Below are 21,665 nucleotides of genomic sequence, written 5' to 3' on the forward strand. Positions count from 1 at the left end.
TGTTGGTAGCGGTCAGGGATGGGCTTATCCCCATTTTATCCTACCTAAAACAATCCTGGGAGGTAGGATGAAAAAGAACATGGGTGGCTAATTACTCTTCTTTATCTTTTTCCAATAAAAATCTTCATTCTGATTCAAGAAAGCTTCGTTAGCATACTTGTCTGAGGATAAATCACAGTGAACACAATGAGTGGGATCCAACTGGGTCATTCCTATGATGACAGACAATGCAGTAACAGAACAAACTCTTTTGAAACATTAGGATGTAAGTAGAATAGCCCAAAGAGTTGCATGCATGAGGATGGAACATTGTCTGGCCGGGATGGTAAACAGATCTTTGTCTTCTTGTGGAGCTGAATGTGATTATACAGGATGAAGGACTAATCCAAGTTCTATATCCATTCACCTGAGAATAACCCATTTGAAGCTCAACAGGTAAAATTCCAGATGTTTTTCTGCTAGGAGAACAGATTCTCCCTTTTTCCTCTGTAGTTCCCTTTGCAAGAATTTGCTCTGGAGGTAGGGAACTCTTCTGGAGCAAATTCTGAAAAGGCTAGAAAAAAGAAGCGGGGGGTACTGTAAAAATGGCTTTAGACTAAATAATCTTGACATCATGCCAGCCAGGATCCATTGACCTCCATTCCATTTTAGAACAAATGGAAAGCCTCTCAAGCAGGATTCAATGGTCAAAATCTTGTTTCTCAGCATAAGTAAGTCACACTAGAGTTGGTCCAATTAAACAATGAAGATTTGGTGAATCAACTCCCCTATACATTGCATTGATTCAAATGGGCCTACACTACTTGAAGTTTACTTTAAGTCGCAAGTAGAGCAGGTCCATTTGAAACAATTGAATTTATTGAGAAACTGACTCCCCAAATTCCCACAGGTTCAAGGGACCTGCTCTGATTTGACTGACTACACTAAGCAACAGGATTTCAGCCAAAGGCATCTGGTAAGTTATAAACTGAAAGAAAAGTAAGGGCAGAAGGATTTTCCTTTCATGACTATCTGAATCCCCTTTAACCATGCTAAACCTGTTGATGGTAGTGGGCTTTATCCAGATTAACTTTAATGAGCTCTTGTAGGGGTTTCTGTGCATGTATCCCTTTGTCTGAGAGTGATCATTTATATTGGACACAAACACATGCCATACCAAGTACAATAAAAGCTATTATCTTAAAATGCAGACTTTCAAACAGGGCATTGTTACTTACTTCAACTGCATTTTGGCATGATCTCAGGACTCCAGTTCCTGTGGCATACATTTGAGCCAAATAATAAAGAGCAAGAGCTTGTCCATTTTGAGAAGCCAAGTAAAAATATTGGAAGGCACGTTTAAAATCTCTCTTTACTCCCGATCCAGCTGCAAATCAAGTTTAATTTGGAGTCATTGACTTTGTTATTAAAATGCCTAACGAAATAACAAAATCGAGAAGGGAAGAAAAGAAAAGCACAGCTAGAGTAGGCTTACTATGATACATGACTCCTAGTTGAAACTGGGCATTGGCAGATCCTTTCTTTGCTGCTTTTTGGAAGTATTTAAAAGCTTCAGTATAATTCTGAAAAGAAAGCAGTCTCTCATAGTTAAAAGAAACAATGTCAAGAACTAGTTTCTGCTTGTGTGAAACAAATGGCATTGCACAGGATTATGCCTGTGATGTTGTTGCTGGTGCATTGTTAGAACAGTTGTAGTGATGACCTAAGGCACAATCCTATTCTCACAATTCATATACTGGCTAAAACCTTATTAGTTACACCCATCTGCATTTATGATTTGCTGTAATAGAACAGTAAATGTCTCCACGAATTTAACTTACAGCAATTTGCCAGTGTTATGGGCGACACAGAAACTCAATAGGATTTTCACCATTAGGTATTTTTGAAGTCTCAAGGGATGTTAGTTTCACATTACACATTAAGGTAAAAGTGTATTTCTTTCTATTACAATGCTTCTATGCTTGCAAATATTTCAGTGCTATGTGGCTGAGACATTAGACATGAGAACAAAGACATGCTATCTCCCAAATGATCAAGTATAAAACAAAGCAAGCTAATTTGCCAAATGTGGATTGAGACATGGTCATGTTGGAATAAACATACAATCTTTTCCTGTTAAAGATCCATTGCTTTTAAATATAGAATTAGTGTAGAACTGCTGAACAGCTCAGTGGTTTAGATATCTGGTTTTGGAGCCAGAAGTTGGTTGTTTAGTTCCCTACTGTGCCTCCTTGACATAGCCTGGACTCAATGATCCCTAGGGCCTCTTCCAGCTCTGCAATTCTAAGATTATTATAGATTTCATCTATTATTTTTTTGTACTGATCATTCACCATAATAACATTTTATTTACTTGTAGCTGGCTCAATAGCTCAATGGTTTAGGTATCTGGCTGTGGAGACAGAGGTTGAGAGCTTGATTTCCCACAGCCAGCCTATATAGGCTGTACAGTCCCAAGGCACCCCCAGAAGAGTAGAATGATAAATCACTTCTGTGAATTCTATACCTAGAATATCTTGGAAACAATTGCCACAAGTCTGAATAGACTTGATGGCACACAATTATTTATTATACTCCCTCCCTCCCTCCCTCCCTCCCTCCCTCTCTCTCTCTCTCTCTCTCTCTCTTATCTGTCTGTCTGTCTGTCTGTCTGTCTGTCTATCTGTCTATCTATCTATCTATCTATCTATCTATCTATCTATCTATCTATCTATCTATCTATCTATCTATCTATCTATCTATCTATCTATCTATCTATCTATCTATCTATCTATCTATCTATCTATCTATCTATCTATCTATCTATCTATTAAGGCCACTAGTCTTATGCATTATATTGTACACTTTAGAGTTATATCTTTATAGGCCACTAATAATTTTTTTAAAAAAATCATACATTATAAAAGCTTTTGTGGGTGAATACCACTTCTTCAAAGCAAGCACCAAAAGTCCAAATATTTGTGGTAAACATCTCGTGCCATGAGTATTTGGACTTTTGGTACTTGCTTTGAAGAAGTGGGATTCATCCACAAAAGCTTGCAGAATGTCTGAATGTTTTATTTTTTATTAGTGGCCTATAAAGGTATCAGCTATACTTGCATTTATCTAGAGTTTATTTATTATTTATTTATTTATTTATTTAATTTATATCCCGCCTATCTAGTCTTGTTAGGACCACTCTAGGCAGCTAACAACATAACAATAATACAATTATATACATATAAACCCATTTTACATAACAGAAAATACAAACAGAATGGGAGAGCTGTAGAAGAAGGGAAAAGGCGTCAGGAGTTATCTGTTGGGAAGGCCTGCCTAAACATCCATGTTTTTAATTGTTTCTTAAAAATGCCCAGCGAGGGAGCCGCGCAAATCTGAGGAGGTAGGTTGTTCCAAAGACGAGGAGCCACCGCCAAGAAGGCCCGATTTCTAGTCTTTTCCTTCCGGGCCTCCCTCGACGTTAGGCTCCTCAGCCTCACCTCCTGGCTCGCGCGAGTGACACGGGTAGATCTTGGTGGGAGAAGGCGTTCCGCCAAGTATCAAGGTCCTAAACCGTTTAGGGCTTTGAACGTAAGCATCAGCACTTTGAAGTCAATGCGGAATCAGATGGGCAGCCAATGCAATGCGGCCAGAGTGGGCGAGATATGTTGGTATCTTCTCACTCCACTGAGTAATCTGGCCGCCGCATTCTGCACCACCTGTAGTTTCCGCAGCAGCCTCAAAAGTAGCCCCACGTAGAGCGTATTACAGTGGTCTAATCTTGAGATTACGAGCGCATGCACCAAGGTGGTGAGCACCCCAACATCAAGGTAGGATCGCAGCTGGGCTATCCGCCTAAGATGAAAAAAGGCGGTACGGACCACGGACGCCACCTGAGATTCCATAGTGAGCGACACGTCCAGGTGGATCCCCAAGCTGCGAACCCCATCCCTGGCGGGCAGGGTCACCCCCCCAAAAGTGAGGGAGTTTCCCAAATCCCCAACTGTGGGGGCACCCACCCTTAGTACCTCCGTCTTGTCCAGATTCAGCCTCAGCCCGTTCTCCTGAATCCATTCCAGTACGGTCTCCAGGCAGTGCTGAAGGGACAGAACAGCATCTCCTGCAGTAGGTGAAAAGGAGATGTAGAGCTGTGTGTCATCCCCATACTGATGACACAGTGCTCCACACCCCCGATGACCCCACCCAGCTGCCTCATATAGATGTTAAACAGCATTGGGGAGATGATCGACCCCTGTGGGACCCCACAATTGAGGCTCCACGGGGCCGAGACGCTCTCCCCAAGCTGTACTCTCTGGGGACGGTCCTCCAAGAAGGAACGGAGCCAGGCCAAAGCCCGGTCACCTATTCCCAACTCGGTGAGCCTCCTCAGGAGGATACCGTGGTCAATGGTATCAAAGGCTGCTGAGATGTCTAGGAGGACCAGCAGAGACAATTTGCCCCTCTCGGCCTCCCTAAGTAGGTCATCACACAGGGCGACCAATGCCGTTTCTGTACCATGGTGCGGCCTGAAGCCCGACTGGAATGGATCCAGGGCATCTGTTTCATCCAGGAGCACCTGAAGCTGATCGGCCACCACCCTCTCGACTACCTTGCTTAAGAAAGAAACATTGGCGATGGGCCTATAATTGCCAATTTCGTCTGCCGCCAAACTAGGTTTCTTTCTAATGGGCCTAATGAGTGTATCCTTGAGGGCAGAAGGAAATCTGCCCTCAAGGAAAGACCCATTAATTATTACAGGGGCCCATTACGTTGTTGAAGGCCTGGCTGCCTTGATTAGCCAGGCCGGGCAAGGGTCCAGGGAGGAGGTGGTGGCACGGCAGCGGTCAAGCACCCTGGCCACAGTGTCGGGCGTGACAGGCTGAAAGGAATCAAAGGTCACCGAGCAAGACGGAGCGCTGGACATCTCAGCTCGACTCACTGTATTCAAAAAAGGGGAGAGGTCCCGGCGGATGGCCTCCACTTTCGATTTTAAAAATGCTGCAAATTGGTCCAGTGAAAAACTAGGGGGAGGCCCATCACTCGGACCAATTCCGGATAGGTCACGTACTATACGGAATAATTCCGCCTGCTGATTGGACGCTTCGCTTATCCGGTTAGCGAAATATGTTCGACTGGCAGCCTTTACCTTGGCCAGGTAAAGGTTAGTAGCGACCTTGACAGCTATACAATTCAAATCCATCGGGTCCTTTCTCCATTTGCGCTCTAGCCGTCTCCTGACCCGCTTCGATGCCCGGAGATCCTGGTTAAACCAGGGCGCCGGGCGATCTCTGCAGCAGAGAGGGCGTTTTGGAGCGATCGTGTCTACGGCACTAGTCGTGGCAGTATAGCAGCCGTCGACCAGAGCCTCGACAGGAGCGCCAGCCAGGTCAGCCGTAACCCCTCTCATGGCTTCCTGGAATCCAACCGGATCTAATAGCCTTCGAGGGCGCACCATGACAATAGGTCCCTGCTCCCTGCGAGGGGGGAGGGCCATTTTGAGGGTGCATTTTATTAGGTGGTGATCCGACCATGACAAGGGTTAGAGTTATATTAGGGAAATTTCAGAACAAATGAATACTTACCAATGGGACACCTCTACCATGGAAATAAAGCAGGCCCAGTCCCCATAATCCAATAGAATTGCCCTAAATAATAATCATGATAGGTAGCAGTAAGTAGTAGTAGCAGTAGCAGCAGTAGTAATTGAATATGTAGATCAAGCATGTCAGAAACTTCTGCTCCCTGAGATGTAGGAATATTTGTTAACTTGCATCCAGTTATGTCTGGCCACCTTCCTATAATTGCTTCACTGGCCACAAGCTCAAAACAAAATACACAGATATTTCATACTGTTGCAAACATCCAATCAGACTTTCATAGCCTTTTCAGTTCCTTCTACCTTTTTGACACAACCTTTACCAAAGAGCTCATTCACCACCTACTAGCACTAATTCATAGGGTACTTTGAAATAGTAAATTTAAAAAGGCAGCTGCTAAATGCCAACAGTCTAAAAATGCTGGCCGAGTAACAGCAGGCAACGGATGAAGACACAATGTGCTTTGACACATGACATCTCCGATACATCACAACTTGATTCTCAAGTGAATGTTTGATGCAATGAAGTCAACATTGAAGCAACACTTTCCTAGACCATTTGTGGTGTCAGTCTCTCTTTCAAAGATAATCTTATGATTATACTTGGTGTTTTCCACATTAGGTATGTTATTGGACTTCTGGTAGCAAAACTTTTGGCTAGTTCAGCAAGAACCTTTTTAGAATATTAATACCATCGGGTTAGCTGTGGATTATTATCTCTCATCATCTTCAACCACTGTAAGGGGGCATGATCAGTAATTAAGGTGAATGGGGCACCCAACAAATAGTATCTTATTGAATGTACAGCCCATTTTACTGCCAAAGGTTCTTTCTCAATAGTTGCATATTTCTGCTCCCTAGGTGTTAGTTTTAGTTAGGGTAGGGTAGGTGGGGCTCGTCAGCCATGGAAGGCAGCCCATCTAGGAGAAGGAAAACTCCAATTTCAAACCCCCACTGCCTTGTGGTTATATCCACTCATGGAAAAGGCTTCAGGAGTTAACCTCTAGGCAAAATCCGGAGCTGGAGTCCCGAAGGCAGCATGTGTCATTCTGCCAACTCCTGCGACATTGCTGGAACCAGTTGTATTGGCTCTTGCCTTTCCATTGGACCATTTCAGCAATGTGGAGAGGGGGGATCTGTTGCTTGGGTAACAGCCTATCCTCCATATTACCTTACCCGGGCTTCATGCTCTGGAGAGAACACTCCTCGATTCAGAGCATGTTACCATAGTCTCTCGAGACTGAAGGATGCCTATGCTTATGGTGTTAGTTTTTTACTTATATACATCACCGGATATTCAACTCCATTCCTATTTTGTGCTAACACCGCCCCTATTTCTTTATCTGAAGCATCAGTCTGTACCAAGAAAGGGATATTAAAATCAGGAGCATACCGACTAGGCAATGAATTCAACACTTCCTTCAAATGATCAAACATCTTTTGTTCTAGACTGCCAGATAATCTTCCTTGCCATCTTTTTATTTTGTAAAGTCTGTGAGCGGTGCCATTAAAGGTAAAGGTAAAGGTTCCCCTTGACAATTTTTGTCCAGTCGTGTTCGACTCTAGGGGGCGGTGCTCATCCCCGTTTCCAAGCCATAGAGCCAGCGTTTTGTCCAAAGACAATCTTTCGTGGTCACATGGCCAGTGCGACCAAGGTGGTCCCTATTTATCTACTTGCATTTGCATGCGTTTGAAGCGCTAGGTTGGCGGGAGCTGGGACAAAGCAACGGGAGCTCACTCCGTCACGTGGATTCGATCTTACGACTGCTTGGTCTTCTGACCCTGCAGCACAGGCTTCTGAGGTTTAGCCCACAGCGCCACCACGTCCCTCAATAAAGTTAGGGACAAACTGTCATCATCATCATCATCATCATCATCATCATCATCATCATCATCATCATCATCATCAAGGTTCTCTCACCCCTGAACTTAAGCTCTCAAAAGGTTCCCCAGGGCAAAAGTGTATGTAGAGAGCTTTGAAATCTGAAAGGGTTGGGGAAGAATATGAAGCTTTCAGAGCCTTTAAATTAATTATACCCAATGCCCAGATCTGGTTTGTGCCAGTGTAAATATGTCAGCAGAATTTTGCCTAGTATTTGATTGCCTTTTACTGCTATTTCGTGTCCAAATCACTAGATCAATCTTCTACATCACGTCAGACTGATCTGATCTAATTAATTCAGGAACTCTGATATAATTCAGTCCTTTTTCTCAATTAGCTCAAACCAGCCTGATTCAGTTGGGAAGTCTGACTTCAGCTGAGTGGGTTCCACAGTCTTAATTAAAATGTTATAGATGCCATTAAAAACAAGAGTAGTTTGTCAAGCAGGCTGAGAACCAGAGAGATATAAATATAGTCATTTGTTGGATTTATTCTCTACTTTTTAAAATCAAGGACATGCTGCATAGATGAACCCTTCTCCCCTGATATTCTGTGAGACACACAGATTCACTCAGGTTCACCCAAAACTGAAGACAGGGTTTGGAGTGAGCAACAATGGTCAAAGATCAATCAGAGGAAAGAAAGGGGAAAGGACATTTGTTGTTAACAGCAGAGGGCAGAATTGAAATAAAGTCTTAATGGGGCCATTAAATGAATTATGATTGGTTCTACAGTCCATATGTTATGACCAAAAGAAACAGTAGTTCTGAAGAAGTTGGCCAGGAGGCAAACTAAGCACCCAGTTCTTTGTTGTATATGTTCGTCGTATTACTGTGTATGCTACACATGTACGCATGCACACAAGTTGTGTATATACAAACATTACATTAGTACATGCTGTCACATATGTTAATTAAGGATCATATCCCAGCTAATCTTTCAGCCCCAGGAATGAGAAATATGGGGCTTTGCAGGTGGTGTTGGTTTGCAATGTACATGATACTCCCTCTTATCTAAGAAAGTCAATCCAATGCCATCTGGATGTTTCCCATCCCTGAACTATCCTTATGAAACTTTGCAAGGATCTTAGCAGATGAACCTCCATTTTGCTTGTCACCTTCATGCAAACCGTCCACAAAAAGAAACAAGAGGGCAAATTCCAATTATTAGTGCCAACTAGAGTAAGGCCATAGAATCATTGGGACCTCAGTAAGTCAACAATTGTGTGTTCCACTGACATCTACAGGGAATAAACACAAATACACCCTCTAAAGCCTCCTCTCCTGGCGTGCTCTGGTCCATGGGGTCACAAAGAGTCGGACACGACTTAACGACTAAACAACAACAACAAATGCCTCTTCACATGAAAATATTCCATTTTTTTTCCTGAAATTTGGCAAGTTTGCAAACTTGATCTATCTGTATTGTATGCATGCATGTCCACCCCCTTACTTCCATGTTATAATAAGACATACCAAAAGCCTTACAAAGTGTACCAAAGCAAGGCTTTGATTTGACTTTAAGTACCCTTCCTAAGACTCTTAAGTAAACCAACAAAGAAATGGATTCTGCATCATTTATTTCCCAATGTATTCCCGTTAGATATGCACATCTCAGAATTAAAGCGGAAAGGATGCCTAAGCTAACATATGTGAAAACATTTGGATGAACATGGGAGCAACATAAAAACTATATATTTGCAGTAATTATTGAGTCTTGTTTAATGGGAGAATACAGTAGGACGTCTTATCCATGGGATCAGTATCCACTGATTCACTTAGTATGAAAATAGAAAAAATATTAAAAGAAATACAATCCATAAAAACTATTTTCACATGTATTATCAGAACAGGCCATTAAAGGGAGTGAGAGACCGTGCCAAGAATACTTGTTAGTGAAGAATACATAGCATGGTCTTTGTCACCCTCTAGTGGCCAATTCTGGTAATACAGGTTTTTTTTCCTTTTTGCATGATATATATACCTTTTTAGCTCCGCGGACTGGCTGGGGAAGGCAGGGCACCCCCTGTGCTAATGCGCACGCATGAAGGAGCTTGTATGCTCTTGTGCGGGCACTCATGTACATGCACAAGAGGGCAGTGCAGCGCTCGTGCGGGTGCCCGTGCGCAGGCACAAAGGGTGGTGCAGCACTCGTGTGGGCACTTGCGCGCTCACACGCAGGTGCAAATGGGCTGTGCAGGGGGGTATGCGTGTGAGGGTAGGTGGGGAGGTCTGTCTCCATGGCCTGGTCTGTCTCAGGCCACAGACTGGCACTGGACTGCAGACCCTGGGTTGGGGACCTCTGATAAATAGTGTTTGCTATTATCATGGTTTTCAATATCCACAGGGGGCTTGGAACCAATCCCCAGTGGATATGGGGTTCTACTATATTTATCTAATAAGAAAGAAATTGCTCTCTGCTTGTATTAATATGTGCTTGTACATAGGGCCTAAAGAGATCCTAAGCCATGGTAGAGGACATTTAAAATCACTTCACTAATTTATATCATATCTGTTGTAAACCTACCACAATTTAAAATCACTGAAATGTTAGTCAAGTTGTCATAAGCCCATGGAAGGGGTTGATTAACCAACAGATGGTGTACAATCGATTATGTCAAAAAATCAGTAATATGAAACCTATCTGTTACTTGAAGACTACATTTTACTCAAAAATCTATCTACATTACAAGACCATGTAAAAACTTGTTATGGTGGAAGAAATTATTCAAAGGCAGAAAATACAATACCTTGTCAGCTGCCATTATGAAATACTTCAAGGCTGTAATGTTACTCTGAGTCACTGCAGCACTTCCTTCTAAATACATCTGTAATGTTAAAAATATATATTTATGTAATTATGGATATGGGCACAAAACCAATATTTGCCACAATAACTTGAAAACTATGATGTTCCTTTAAGTCTTACCGTACTTTACAATTGTAATTACAATATGAAGCCCTCCATGGTTGTTGAGTTCCTGTGTTACTTTTTAAATGAGCGTATATTATATAAGCAATTAAACAAATCCTGCATTGGTTTTAAAATTCTGAACAATGAATAACCAAAAGGACCCAACAACTGAAAGAAATGAAACAAAAATCCCTAATTATTATTTAATATACCTATTCTTATATTTGTTTTAAAATAATACTCAAGTTGGAGAGTAAATGTTTGGGCCATGGTACTTGTTGGAGCATCTCTCCTTAATGTCATCTGCCCAATCCACAAGATCATCCCGGTTGAGGCTCCTCCGGATAACCATCCCAAGGGAGACCCATAAATCTTCTTCAAGAGGTAGGGCCTTCTTCACAGTGGCTCCAACTTTATGGAACCAGCTTCCAAAGGAGCTCTGCCTAGCCCCCTCCCTGTGAACATTTAGGAAGCAATTGACATTGATGGTTGTTGTGGGTTTTTTGGGTTTTTTGGCCGTGTTCTGAAGGTTGTTCTTCCTGACGTTTTGCCAGTCTCTGTGGCCGGCATCTTCGGAGGACTGGAGTAGGAACTCTGTTGATGCTCTGTTGCTGTTGGATAGTTGAGTATTTATAGCTGTGGGAACAGCTTTTGTCTTTTTTCAGGAGATATGGTGATTAGCGTGTTTTTGTTTTGATAAGGGGGAGAGATTATCTGTCACTATGATTGATGGATGTTGTTAGCTGGTCTTTTTTGTGCAATGATCCCTGGTCCTTGTGGCTGGGTAGAGTTCACTGACCTTTTGCAGGCTGTATTTTTCAGTATTGGGAGCCAGGCTGTTTTTAGTTTTAGGCCTTCTTTTTGTTGAAGTTCTGTTTATGTTTATGGATTTCAATGACTTCCCTCTGCAGTCTAACCTAATGATTGCTGGTGTTGTCCAGTACTTCAGTATTTTGAAATAGAATTTCATGTCCAGCTTGTTTTAGGGCATGTTCAGCTACTGCTGATTTTTCCAGTTGTTTTAGTCTGCAGTGTCTCTCATGTTCTTTGATTCTGGTGTGAATGCTGCATTTTGTGGTTCCAATATATACCTGTCCACAACTGCAAGGTATCCAGTATACTCCCGCAGTGGTGAGGGGGTCCCTTCTGTCCTTTGCTGACCCTAACATTTGTTGTATTTTTGTGGTGGGCTTGAATTCTGTTTGTAGGTTGTGTTTTTTCAAAAGTTTCCCCATGTGGTCCATGACCCCTTTGATGTATGGCAGAAATAGACCAGATCAGATGGGTGGGATATAAATAAAATAAAATAAAATAAAATAAAATAAAATAAAATAAAATAAAATAAAATAAATAAATAAATAAATAAATAAATAAATAAATAAATAAATAAATAAATAAATAAATAAATAAATAAATAAATAAATAAATAAATAATACTTTATTTGTGGGTGGCTGTTTTTCCTCTTCAGTTTGGTGTTGTTTTCTTGGTTTAATGGCTCTTTTGACTTCATTCTTGGAATAGCCATTCCCCTGTAGGGCCCAATTCAGATGGTTGAGTTCGGTGCTGAGAAATTGAGCTTCACAGTTCCGATTTGCATGGTCTACCAGAGTTTTGATTATGCCTCTTTTCTGTTGTGGGTGGTGGTTGGAGTTTTTGTGTAGGTACCAGTCTGTGTGGGTGGGTTTTCTGTAGACCTTGTGTCCCAATAGGAGGTCAGTTTTGTGTATGACCATGACATCTAAGAACGGGAGTTCGCCCTCTATTTCTTTTTCCATGGTGAATTGGTTTGTTTCAGTAACAGTTTGGAATTAAATTTAAGAATGAATGAATTAATATTAAATCAATGCATTGTGGTGAACATTTAAAACTCAAAATGTTTTAACCTGATAAATTGACATCATTAACGTGTTAGTTTAATGAACTCCCTCTATGAGAATATATGTTAGGCATAATCCGCTTTTCCAAAGGTAAAAACATCTATGCCTCTGTTTAGTAATTACATTTATAAAAGATAGTCTACCTCTGGAAGTATAAATGAAATTAGTCAATAATACTCAGAAATCATAGTTAGTTAACAATCTACATTCTTTCACTGGGCTTCTTGAAGTTACATTGTAAGTAAGATTATCAAATGCCAACAGCAGGGAATCACTGTTCTGTCACAAATAAGTGTTCCTAGTATATTTTCGCAGATCAGTACAAAAAGATTTGCCTGAGTTTATAGGCCTCATGAAAAGGTCCCCAGTTACTGTGCTGGCTCAGTAATTTATAGTCCTTTTCACACATACTCCACTAACCCATGTACCCACATAGATGACTGCACAGAGGGAATTAGTGTGAGGTAGGTCCCCTAAGCACCTACTCTTGTATGGGCTAGAATCCTAATTTGCCTTCCATTTTCAGAAGGGATTCTATGCACAAGATGCTCCCACTGAGAGGAGGAGAAGAGCTGTGATTTTCAATTATTCTTCCCTCAGTTTTTCAACTGCTAGCTGTACTCCCTGGTGCTGTTCCAGAGGGTCTCTCACAACTTTCTGCAGCAGATTTTTAGGAGGAAAAGAGGAGTTAGCAAATGTAACCCTGCCTCATCAGTGATCTTATGATTGGACTTACACTTGTGGAAATTGAGGATACAAGCCACTAACAGAGGGAGATGCACTCTTTTTAATTTTTTTTTTTTAAATTTAAACTAAGGAATATATCAGGAGGTTAGAATAGAGAAAGAAATGTCAAAACCTCCCCACAAAACTTTTTCTGTCTCCAGAAAAAAGCTTTCCTTTTTCAAAACTTAGCCCTGTAAAATAATGCATGATACTTTTTTGATTTTACGTAAAGAAATGACAGATAGTCATTATCCCTCTTGCAGCACAATGGAATGCCAGGATAATTATTTTATTTATAAATTGAATAGCAGTTTACTAAACCTTATTGCAAAACAATTAGCTGGCCTTCCAGTTGAGCATATAATAACATTCCTCACAGTTGAACATGTTTACAAATGATGGTTGTGAACAAAGTAAAGAATTGGAACTGTATTGAACTAATTGTTTGCAATAAGTAAATTGTTAATGTGACAGGCCCAAGGTGTTCCAGATCCAATGATTTGCTCTACTTTATTTTACTAGACCCTTGTGGCTCCAACATATTGAAATTCATAGGCTCTGTAGCTGTTTGTCACAACAATAATGTTAATTGTCATGACGGCAACTTGCCAGATTCTGATTTGCAGGAACTGTAAGAATAGAAAATGTAATAGAGATTTCTATTAAATAATAATATCTGCTGATTTTACAGATTTTATATACAGTTCCAGCAAAAGTCTGTTGTGTACATCTGAAAGAACTAAAAACATAGGAAGGCAAATGTGGCGTTTGCCCTCGTGGCCCCTGTTTGTCTCACTAAACACAGAGCTCCTTATCAACGTACTTTACTTAGAAAAGATGAAGGTCAATTCAGTACTGAGTTTTTAATAGAACAGGTTTATTGATTACAGTTGGTTTCGGGAACAATTCATCAGCACATTCCTTAAGTTTCACCATGCATCAATTTTAATCTTATATATTTAGTTCTCACTCAGACTAATCACTCCTCAGACCCCTCCTTCTCTCTCTGATTCCTAACCCAGACTCCGACTCAACTCTGACTGACTGACTGCCTCCTCTCTGGCTCCGCCTTTTAACATCTCTTGTAGCCCCACCTCTTAACCACATTAGTATATAACTCATGAATAATACATAACTTATTGCATAACAAGGGAGAATGCTACATTCCTCACCCCTTAAATATGTTTGTTTGGGAGGGGAAACATTTTTTCCATCCTAAACAAACATGCATCATTGTATAAAAACTCTACTTACCCTCTGGCAACATTCTGCAAGCAATAAGAGAATCATTCTCCACGTCTCAGTTCATCAATATTAAATTTTCCATCACTATATACACAAACAGAACATTTATTATACATTATACATTACCAATTTTGTTTATCCCCCCATTAGTCATTTGGCTTTTGAGACAAGGTACCAGCATCCACGATCTGAGTCCCTTTTTCACTGTGGATTACAAAGTCCAAGTCTTGCATGTTCCTGCTGTTGTCTGCTTGGCACAGCACTTCTCGAAGTCCAACACGCAATGAATCCGTGAAGATGGTGAACTCCCGTCCATAGTCAGGTGCGCTGTAGACTGGTCCGGTCATTATCGCCTCCTTCAGCTGGTCACACAACTGCTGGCACTCAGGGGTACATCTGACGCTCTCTGGCTCCTTCTTCTGCATTCTCTTCAGTCGGCTGGCAGTCATTGGCCCCATCTGATGTCCACTGGATGTCCTCTGCTTGCCGTTTCTTAGTGAAGCCTGCTTTCTTTCTGACTCTGGGCTTCACTTTCTCAGCTGGGGAAAGGGTAAGCAGTTCCCTCTCCTCCCCTTGAACATCTCTGGATGCATCCTTCTTTAAGATATCAGGGCTTACACCTTCCTCCTCACTCATAAATTCACCCACAGGTACTTTTACTGCAAAGTTTTCCATATGTGGGGGACCACTATCGTGGGTCACTTTGAGTTTCTCAGGCAAGTGTCCTTTAAGTGCGATATCAAACGATTGGTTTGTTTTAGATGCAGCGGGCTTGTTATTTGATTCTAGTTCTTTATTCATTGATAAACTAGGTAGGGGTTTGCCTTGCAAGGTTTTAAGGTCTATTTCAGCTGCAGAGCTACTAGACTCTCTAGCCCTCCCGTGCTGCTGCAACAAATCTATAGGTTTCAACCCTGCCAAAAACAATTTACTCCCCTCTATAGATCTCAGTCCCACTACTTGGTCCTCAGGGCAGGGTGCTCTTTCCTGGATCTCATACAAGCCTTTCTCCTCTTCTGGAGTACTTCCCAAGCTTGGCTCTGCCACTTCTAAGGACTTTTCCCTATATAAAAGATCCTTATCCAGGCAATATCTCTTAGGGCACTCAGGAGACAATAAAGTAGGTGAACTGGCCACTTCAAAGCAACCAACTAAGCTAATGTCTTCCTTCTGCTCCAGGGAAAAACTATTTTTATTTGGGTTTTTCAAAAGCATGAGATCAGTTTCTGCACAACTATTAAGCTGGCTATCCAAGGAACTTTCTCTCTCCAGGCTTCCTTCTGCTACAGTATCCATTTCTACTGCAGTGGGTGATTTCTGGCCCCCTTGCGAGCGTGTTGGTTCAAAAGCATTCTTAACATGCTCTATCAAGTCCCAACCAATTAGAAAAGCAGCCGGTATTATCTCCCTATGTTTCCAAGGGACAAGTAGCTGTTGGTGGGGTCCTCCCCCTCTATGAGGTGCTTTTTAACCCTCTCTATATGTCAGGTCTTTATCAGTTATAGACCTCTTTGGGTGTTCGGGGGTCAGTGGAATGGGATTCTCATTAGGTTTTATAATACCATATTTAAAGTACAGTATTCTCTTCCTTCTGTTCATCAATACAGGAAGTATTATTAGAGTTTTCAATATGACCTCCTCAGCCATTTCTGCCACCTCAGGGTTTTCCTCTAAACTGAGGCATCCCCAGTTTGATTCAGAAATTAGGGATTCAATTTTTCCCTCAGGGATTGTTAACTGCTCTCCCAGGGCACATGTTACGCCAAAAGCACTCTGCACATGCTTAGTTAGATCTAGACTGATTAATAAGGTGCTGGAATTTGATCAGAAATCGCCACATCCCAAATTCCAACCCAGTCTCTATAGTTTACTTTAACCATAGGTAAAATCACTGGAGTAGAATTTATTCCCTTGATTGTAACAGTTTGGTTTAGAAGTATTTGTTCTTTAGGAACCACATCACGATGACACAGGTTTATGTTGGAACAGATATCAACAACTCCCACATAAGACTTCTCATTAATAAGAATTTCCTCACCAGGGTTCTGTACTCAAATATTTTCTGTCTTTACAAGAAAACACTGAACGACCCTGGCTAGTGGCAGATCAGAATTCTCTGTGCTAGTTGCCATGGAGACAGACCCACCATTGTTACAGCCTCCCTCAGTGGCTTCAACTTGTTTTAAACAGTACACTTTCTTGGTCTGATTATCATCATTTCCTTTTTTATTTCCTTTTTTTCATACAATTTGACTGAATATGCCCAAACTAGCCACAGTTATAGCACTGTCTATAAGTCCTTCGATCACACGAAGGCGATCTGTTAAACTTCTCCTCAGAGTTCATTTGCTTCAGCGGACTAGGCCCTGGCAACTCAGGCGAGGCACTACTCTGGCCTTCTTTCCCTGATGTGTTTCTGAGAAAATTTTTATTGAAGGGTGCCTTATTGTTGTCCCAGTTTTGCCTGTTACATTTTACCTCAGAGAACATGGGGTTTCGAATTTCACTAATGGAATCAGTTGTTTCACCTGCTTCCAGTAATTTTTTTAGGATTTTTGTCTTTAACTAAATAACGCAATTCCCCAGACAAAATATAATAAAATTATTCTAACCCAATCACATTTTTCATTTATTCCAGAGAAGTGACATTTTCCCTTTCTATCAATTTCTCCAGTGAGTAAGTTTAGCCCCTAACTGAGAATAAGATTCTTCAGGCTTTTTGGTAAGGGAACAAATTTTTCTCCTCAGGTGTTATGCATTTATGCCAGATCTTGAATATACAATTTTTCTATAGGCTTCAAAATCTCTAGCTTGCTCTAGAGGCATTTGAAAATACATTTCAGCTAAATCTCTACTTATTTGTGATCTCAGAATTATCATCCTTTCATCATCCCTAATATCAAAATCCCAGCATGCTCTCTCAAATGTAATGAGGATGGATTCAGGGCAATCCCCTTTCCTATATTGGGGAAATTTCTTTAGGTCAATTTTTGACAGATTTCCCTCACTAGAGCTGTTGTTATTGTTACTATTATTGTTTTGAGCAGCAATTTCTAATCTTTTCATCTCTAGTTGAAATTCCATTTGTCTGGCCTCAGCCTTTTCTCTCATCTCTAGCTCCCTAGCTCTCTCTTCAGCTCTGGCTTTTTCTCTCTCCATTTCAAAATCTGTTTCCTTTTCTCTAAGCCGAAATTCCTGTAGCAATTTCCATTTTTAAAACTCTTGGGAGCTTAATTCCTTTTGTCTCTCTGAGGCACCCTCATCAATTTCCTCCTCCTCCATTGGAGTTAAAGGGTCTCCATTTCCTTCCATTTCTTGAGGTAAACTCTCTGCCTCACAACTCCCCTTCTGGCTACATTTTGGGGGCATGTTTACTTCTGAGATAATTAGTCTTGAGTGATTTTAAAAGGACCTGTCTTTCTGCCTTAATTTCAGTAACTATAGTTGTTTCTCTTTCTGGCTATTCTTTAGCTAACAGTCTTAAGTTTATTTATTTATTTATTTATTTATTTATTTGATTTGATTTGATTTGATTTGATTTGCATCCCGCCTATCTGGACCACCGGCCCACTCTAGTTACTGTGTCTCTCTATGTCTGAGCTATCCCTGCTCTCAGACACCAAAATACTTTTATTTCTCAAGCCTCTGCTTTGATTCTTCTATCTCCTCAGATCTGCTCTAACCTCTGGCTTCCACTTTTATCCACCAGCACTCCCTTAACTCTCAGAGCCTTGGATTTTAAGCTACCCCACTGATCTCTCAAATTCTGAGGTAAATACAAAGGAATTTTTCCTTTAGAGTCATTCCCTGTCATAGTCCCTTCCAGATCTGGGATCAGAAGCCCCACCACTAAGCTTTTCCACAAAAGCTCTAGCAGATCACCCATTTCTTCACCACAGACCTCTGACTAAAAGGTACCCACAACTCAAGAAAATTCACTTTTAAACTCTGGCTTTACTGGATTGCTTCGTATTCCGCCGCTGGACACCAATTCTGGTGTCCACCCTCATGGCCTCTGTTTGTCTCACTAAACACAGAGCTCACAAAGGCAAACCAAAACACCTCTTGACACGCTGCCACCAGTTGATCTCCTTATCAACGTACTTTACTTAGAAAAGATGAAGGTCAATTCAGTACTGAGTTTTTAACAGAACAGGTTTATTGATTACAGTTAGTTTCTGGAACAATTCATCAGCACATTCCTTAAGTTTCATCAAGCATCAGTTTTAATCTTATATATTAATTTCCACAGTTCTCACTCAGACTAATCACTCCTCAGACCCCTCCTTCTCTCTCTGATTCCTAACCCAGACTCCGACTCAACTCCGGCTGACTGACTGCCTCCTCTCAGGCTCCACCTTTTAACATCTCTTGTAGCCCCACCTCTTAACCACATTAGCATATAACTCATGAATAATACATAACTTATTGCATAACAATAACGCTAGAGCAAGAGACTAACACATATCAACTCATTATTGCCTCACAATGCCACATCACACACACGATCCAGCAACATGTAGCAGCAATCACAGCAGCAGATGAAGACAACAAGAATTTTCCTCCATAGATTCAAACTGGTTTGGCTGGATGAGCATTTAGAGTAATTTTCCGTGTGTTAATTTTAATATGCTTAAAGGCTAAGAAATTAATGTTACTTTATAGATTTGTACTTTTAAGAACTTTGATGTATTCTCTCCCTTTTCAATGCATCTTTTAGGCTATAAGCTCCTGCAATTTTAGAATGCAATTTTGAAATAAAATTAAAATGTGATTTAAATAACCTTTTGGTTTTGAATGTACTTTTGCTTGCCACTTCTCAAAGTTGGAAGAATTTTGGATAGCAATCATGCCTGCAGTTTTTCACAAATTCCAAAGAAGGATTTCTGTTTAAACATTTGGGCCTTGAATTTTTCAACAGTTGTAAGACTTTTCGATATTTTCAATTCTGAAGTATGTTTGTGCATATGGAACATAGAAGCTTTAGATAAATAAAACTTGTAGAATTAGAGAAGCTGATATTGTTTGGAATTATTACAACAATGATTGTTGTAATGATTCCAAACGCCTTTGCAAATACAAAAGATGCATACCTTGATATCCAGATGAATGTTGATATGATTGAAAATGATAGCCTGATTTCATTATAGGATTAACCCTTTACTGGAATAAATGCCAGCTCTAACGAACACAGGCGTCTGTTTTTTTTTCCTTAGAGGTTTGTGATTCTGTAGGGCTCTTAGGGAGATATTCAGGCTCTCTGACCTGATACCTCCTTTTGTTTTTAACTCCATCCTTTGATTTCACCACAAGTGATGCCAGCCATATTTGTATTTGAGAAAGGCTTTAATATATAACAGTGCTATTCTCTTATTTATGATGGTATGATATGAATCTTGAATTTTCAAATGGCTCTCAAAAAGTAAACATTCATACCTTGCCAAGGAACGCCATACCATCTGCATTCCCTGCATTTGCTGCTTTTAGGAAATAGTAGAAGGCTTTCTGAATGAAAAGAACATGATAGTTATGATTTGCATAACAACAGTTCTACAAATGTGGTTTTAAATACTATTCATAGTACCTAATGCTTGTGGCAAGAAATGTTTGCCATGAATGTTTGGACTTTGGTACTTGTTTTGAAGAAGTGGGATTCACCCATGAAAGCTTGTATAATATATGTTTTTTTTAAATTATTATTATTATTATTATTATTATTATTATTATTATTATTATTATTATTATTATTATTATTATTATTATTATTATTATTATTATTATTATTATTATTAGTAGTAGTAGTAGTAGTAGTAGTAGTAGTAGTAGTAGTAGTAGTAGTAGTAGTAGTAGTAGTAGTAGTAGTAGTAGTGGCCTAGAGTATACAATATAATGCACAAGACTAGTGGCCTTAATAAAGGGGGGAGGGGGGAGGAAGGAAGGAAGAAAGAGGAAAAGGAAAAGGAAAAGAATATAATAAATAATTGTGTGCTGTCAAGTCAATTCAGACTTGTGGCAATCCTTTCCAGGATATTCTAGGTACAGAGCACTCTCTGGACGGTTTACAACATAATCACCCAAGCAACACTTGACCACCACCACCAGTGAGCTGGGTACTCATTTGACCAACCTCAGAATGATGGAAGGTTGAGTCAGCCTTGAGATGGCTACCTGAATCCATCAGAACTGAACTTAATTTGTGAGCAGAGGCTTGACTGCAGTATTGCAGTTTAACCACTGCACCACAAGTTATGCATACTCATGCTTTGATACCTGTACATAATTGGATAGACCACTATTCATTGGTGCACAATATACATTAAATCTGTTATATTGACAACTTACCCTCTGCAAACCCTTCTACAGATAGTTTTGGCAGATAATTTTTAAAATATGTGGGCAAAGTGGTTTGACAGAGCCAGCCATTTACATGTCACCAAAAAGGTAGAAATATGTCACCAATGAAGGACAAAGAAAGTGCTGTTTCTGTGAATTTCATACATGCTAATTTGTATCTATAAAGATAAATATTGAAATTGTTACTACAAATTTGGCTGTAGTGGGGAAGACTATGACCAACTGGCCTCTGAATCTGTTGTCTGGTGCCACATGCTGATGAGCAACTTCAGGGCTCTGCAGTTCTCCTTTCTTACTGACCTTTCTGACAACCAAATCTGGACTGGAGTGGAAAGCCCCTCCAATGGAGGACACCTTCAATTAGAGGACTATCCTAAGACAGTCCTTCAAATCGGGGACTATTCTCTGGCTGCCCTATTCCATATTGATAGAACTGAAATATATACTGTATGTATTATCTTCTCATGGGTAAGAACATGGGTATCCTGGTATTCACAGGAGGTTTTTCTACAAAACCAAGCATGGCTCTGACTTGTTAGATGGTACTGCTGCAGTGGTCAAAAAGTGAAATGCCTGTTCTTATGGAATGAGCAGTGGAGCACACTAAAATTATGATCCAAAAAACCAATAATTTTTAATGCAAGAAAAAGTGAAGGATTCATCAGCTTTCTACTTCTCAAGAGCAAGCCCTGCCCACCCATTAGTGCTGCTTCACGTGATAAAGATATTTCAAAGAGAGGAGTTTGTATCAGACGTCAATATCCTCTGCTGCACAAGATCAAGTACACATGAACAGATTCTTCAGAAAGGTGTGCCTAAATTATTGGGTTCACCTGAAGTTCTTGGGATCCTGGCCAAGCAAGGTAGCTGAAGAAGGAGAAGGAGAAGGAGAGAAAGACGTTGCAGGTTTTGTCCTCCTAGAAGTAGCCACAATAAAGCCACTGGATTATGATCAAAAGGTACAAGGTACCTTGCTTGTTGCCAGTGTCATGTGGGTTTGAGTGACAGAAAAAAAAACTTATTTTTCTTTTTATTTGACAGTGTGAGATTCACATGAGTCGATCTTTGGGCTGATTCATGGAGATCTTCTAG

General features: G+C 40.5%; 1 protein-coding gene across 3 annotated transcripts in view; it reads right to left on the bottom strand.

Annotated features, from left to right (window-relative positions):
* The window catches only part of SEL1L2 (SEL1L2 adaptor subunit of SYVN1 ubiquitin ligase), a 76,069-nt gene that overhangs the window by 9,796 nt on the left and 44,608 nt on the right, over positions 1–21,665 (bottom strand). For 2 of the 3 annotated variants that reach the window (XM_020801238.3, XM_078390239.1), the window contains exons 11-15: positions 19,656–19,724; positions 10,207–10,284; positions 5,562–5,624; positions 1,475–1,562; positions 1,218–1,366 (exon numbers count right to left, since the gene is read on the bottom strand). In XM_020801238.3, coding sequence (XP_020656897.3) covers positions 1,218–1,366; positions 1,475–1,562; positions 5,562–5,624; positions 10,207–10,284; positions 19,656–19,724 — 447 coding nt within the window. The remainder of the gene's footprint in view (positions 1–1,217; positions 1,367–1,474; positions 1,563–5,561; positions 5,625–10,206; positions 10,285–19,655; positions 19,725–21,665) is intronic. The other variant, XM_073003405.2, reaches the window with a different exon arrangement.

The sequence above is a fragment of the Pogona vitticeps genome, chromosome 1 (genome assembly GCF_051106095.1).
Source record: "Pogona vitticeps strain Pit_001003342236 chromosome 1, PviZW2.1, whole genome shotgun sequence".
NCBI lineage: Eukaryota > Metazoa > Chordata > Lepidosauria > Squamata > Agamidae > Pogona > Pogona vitticeps.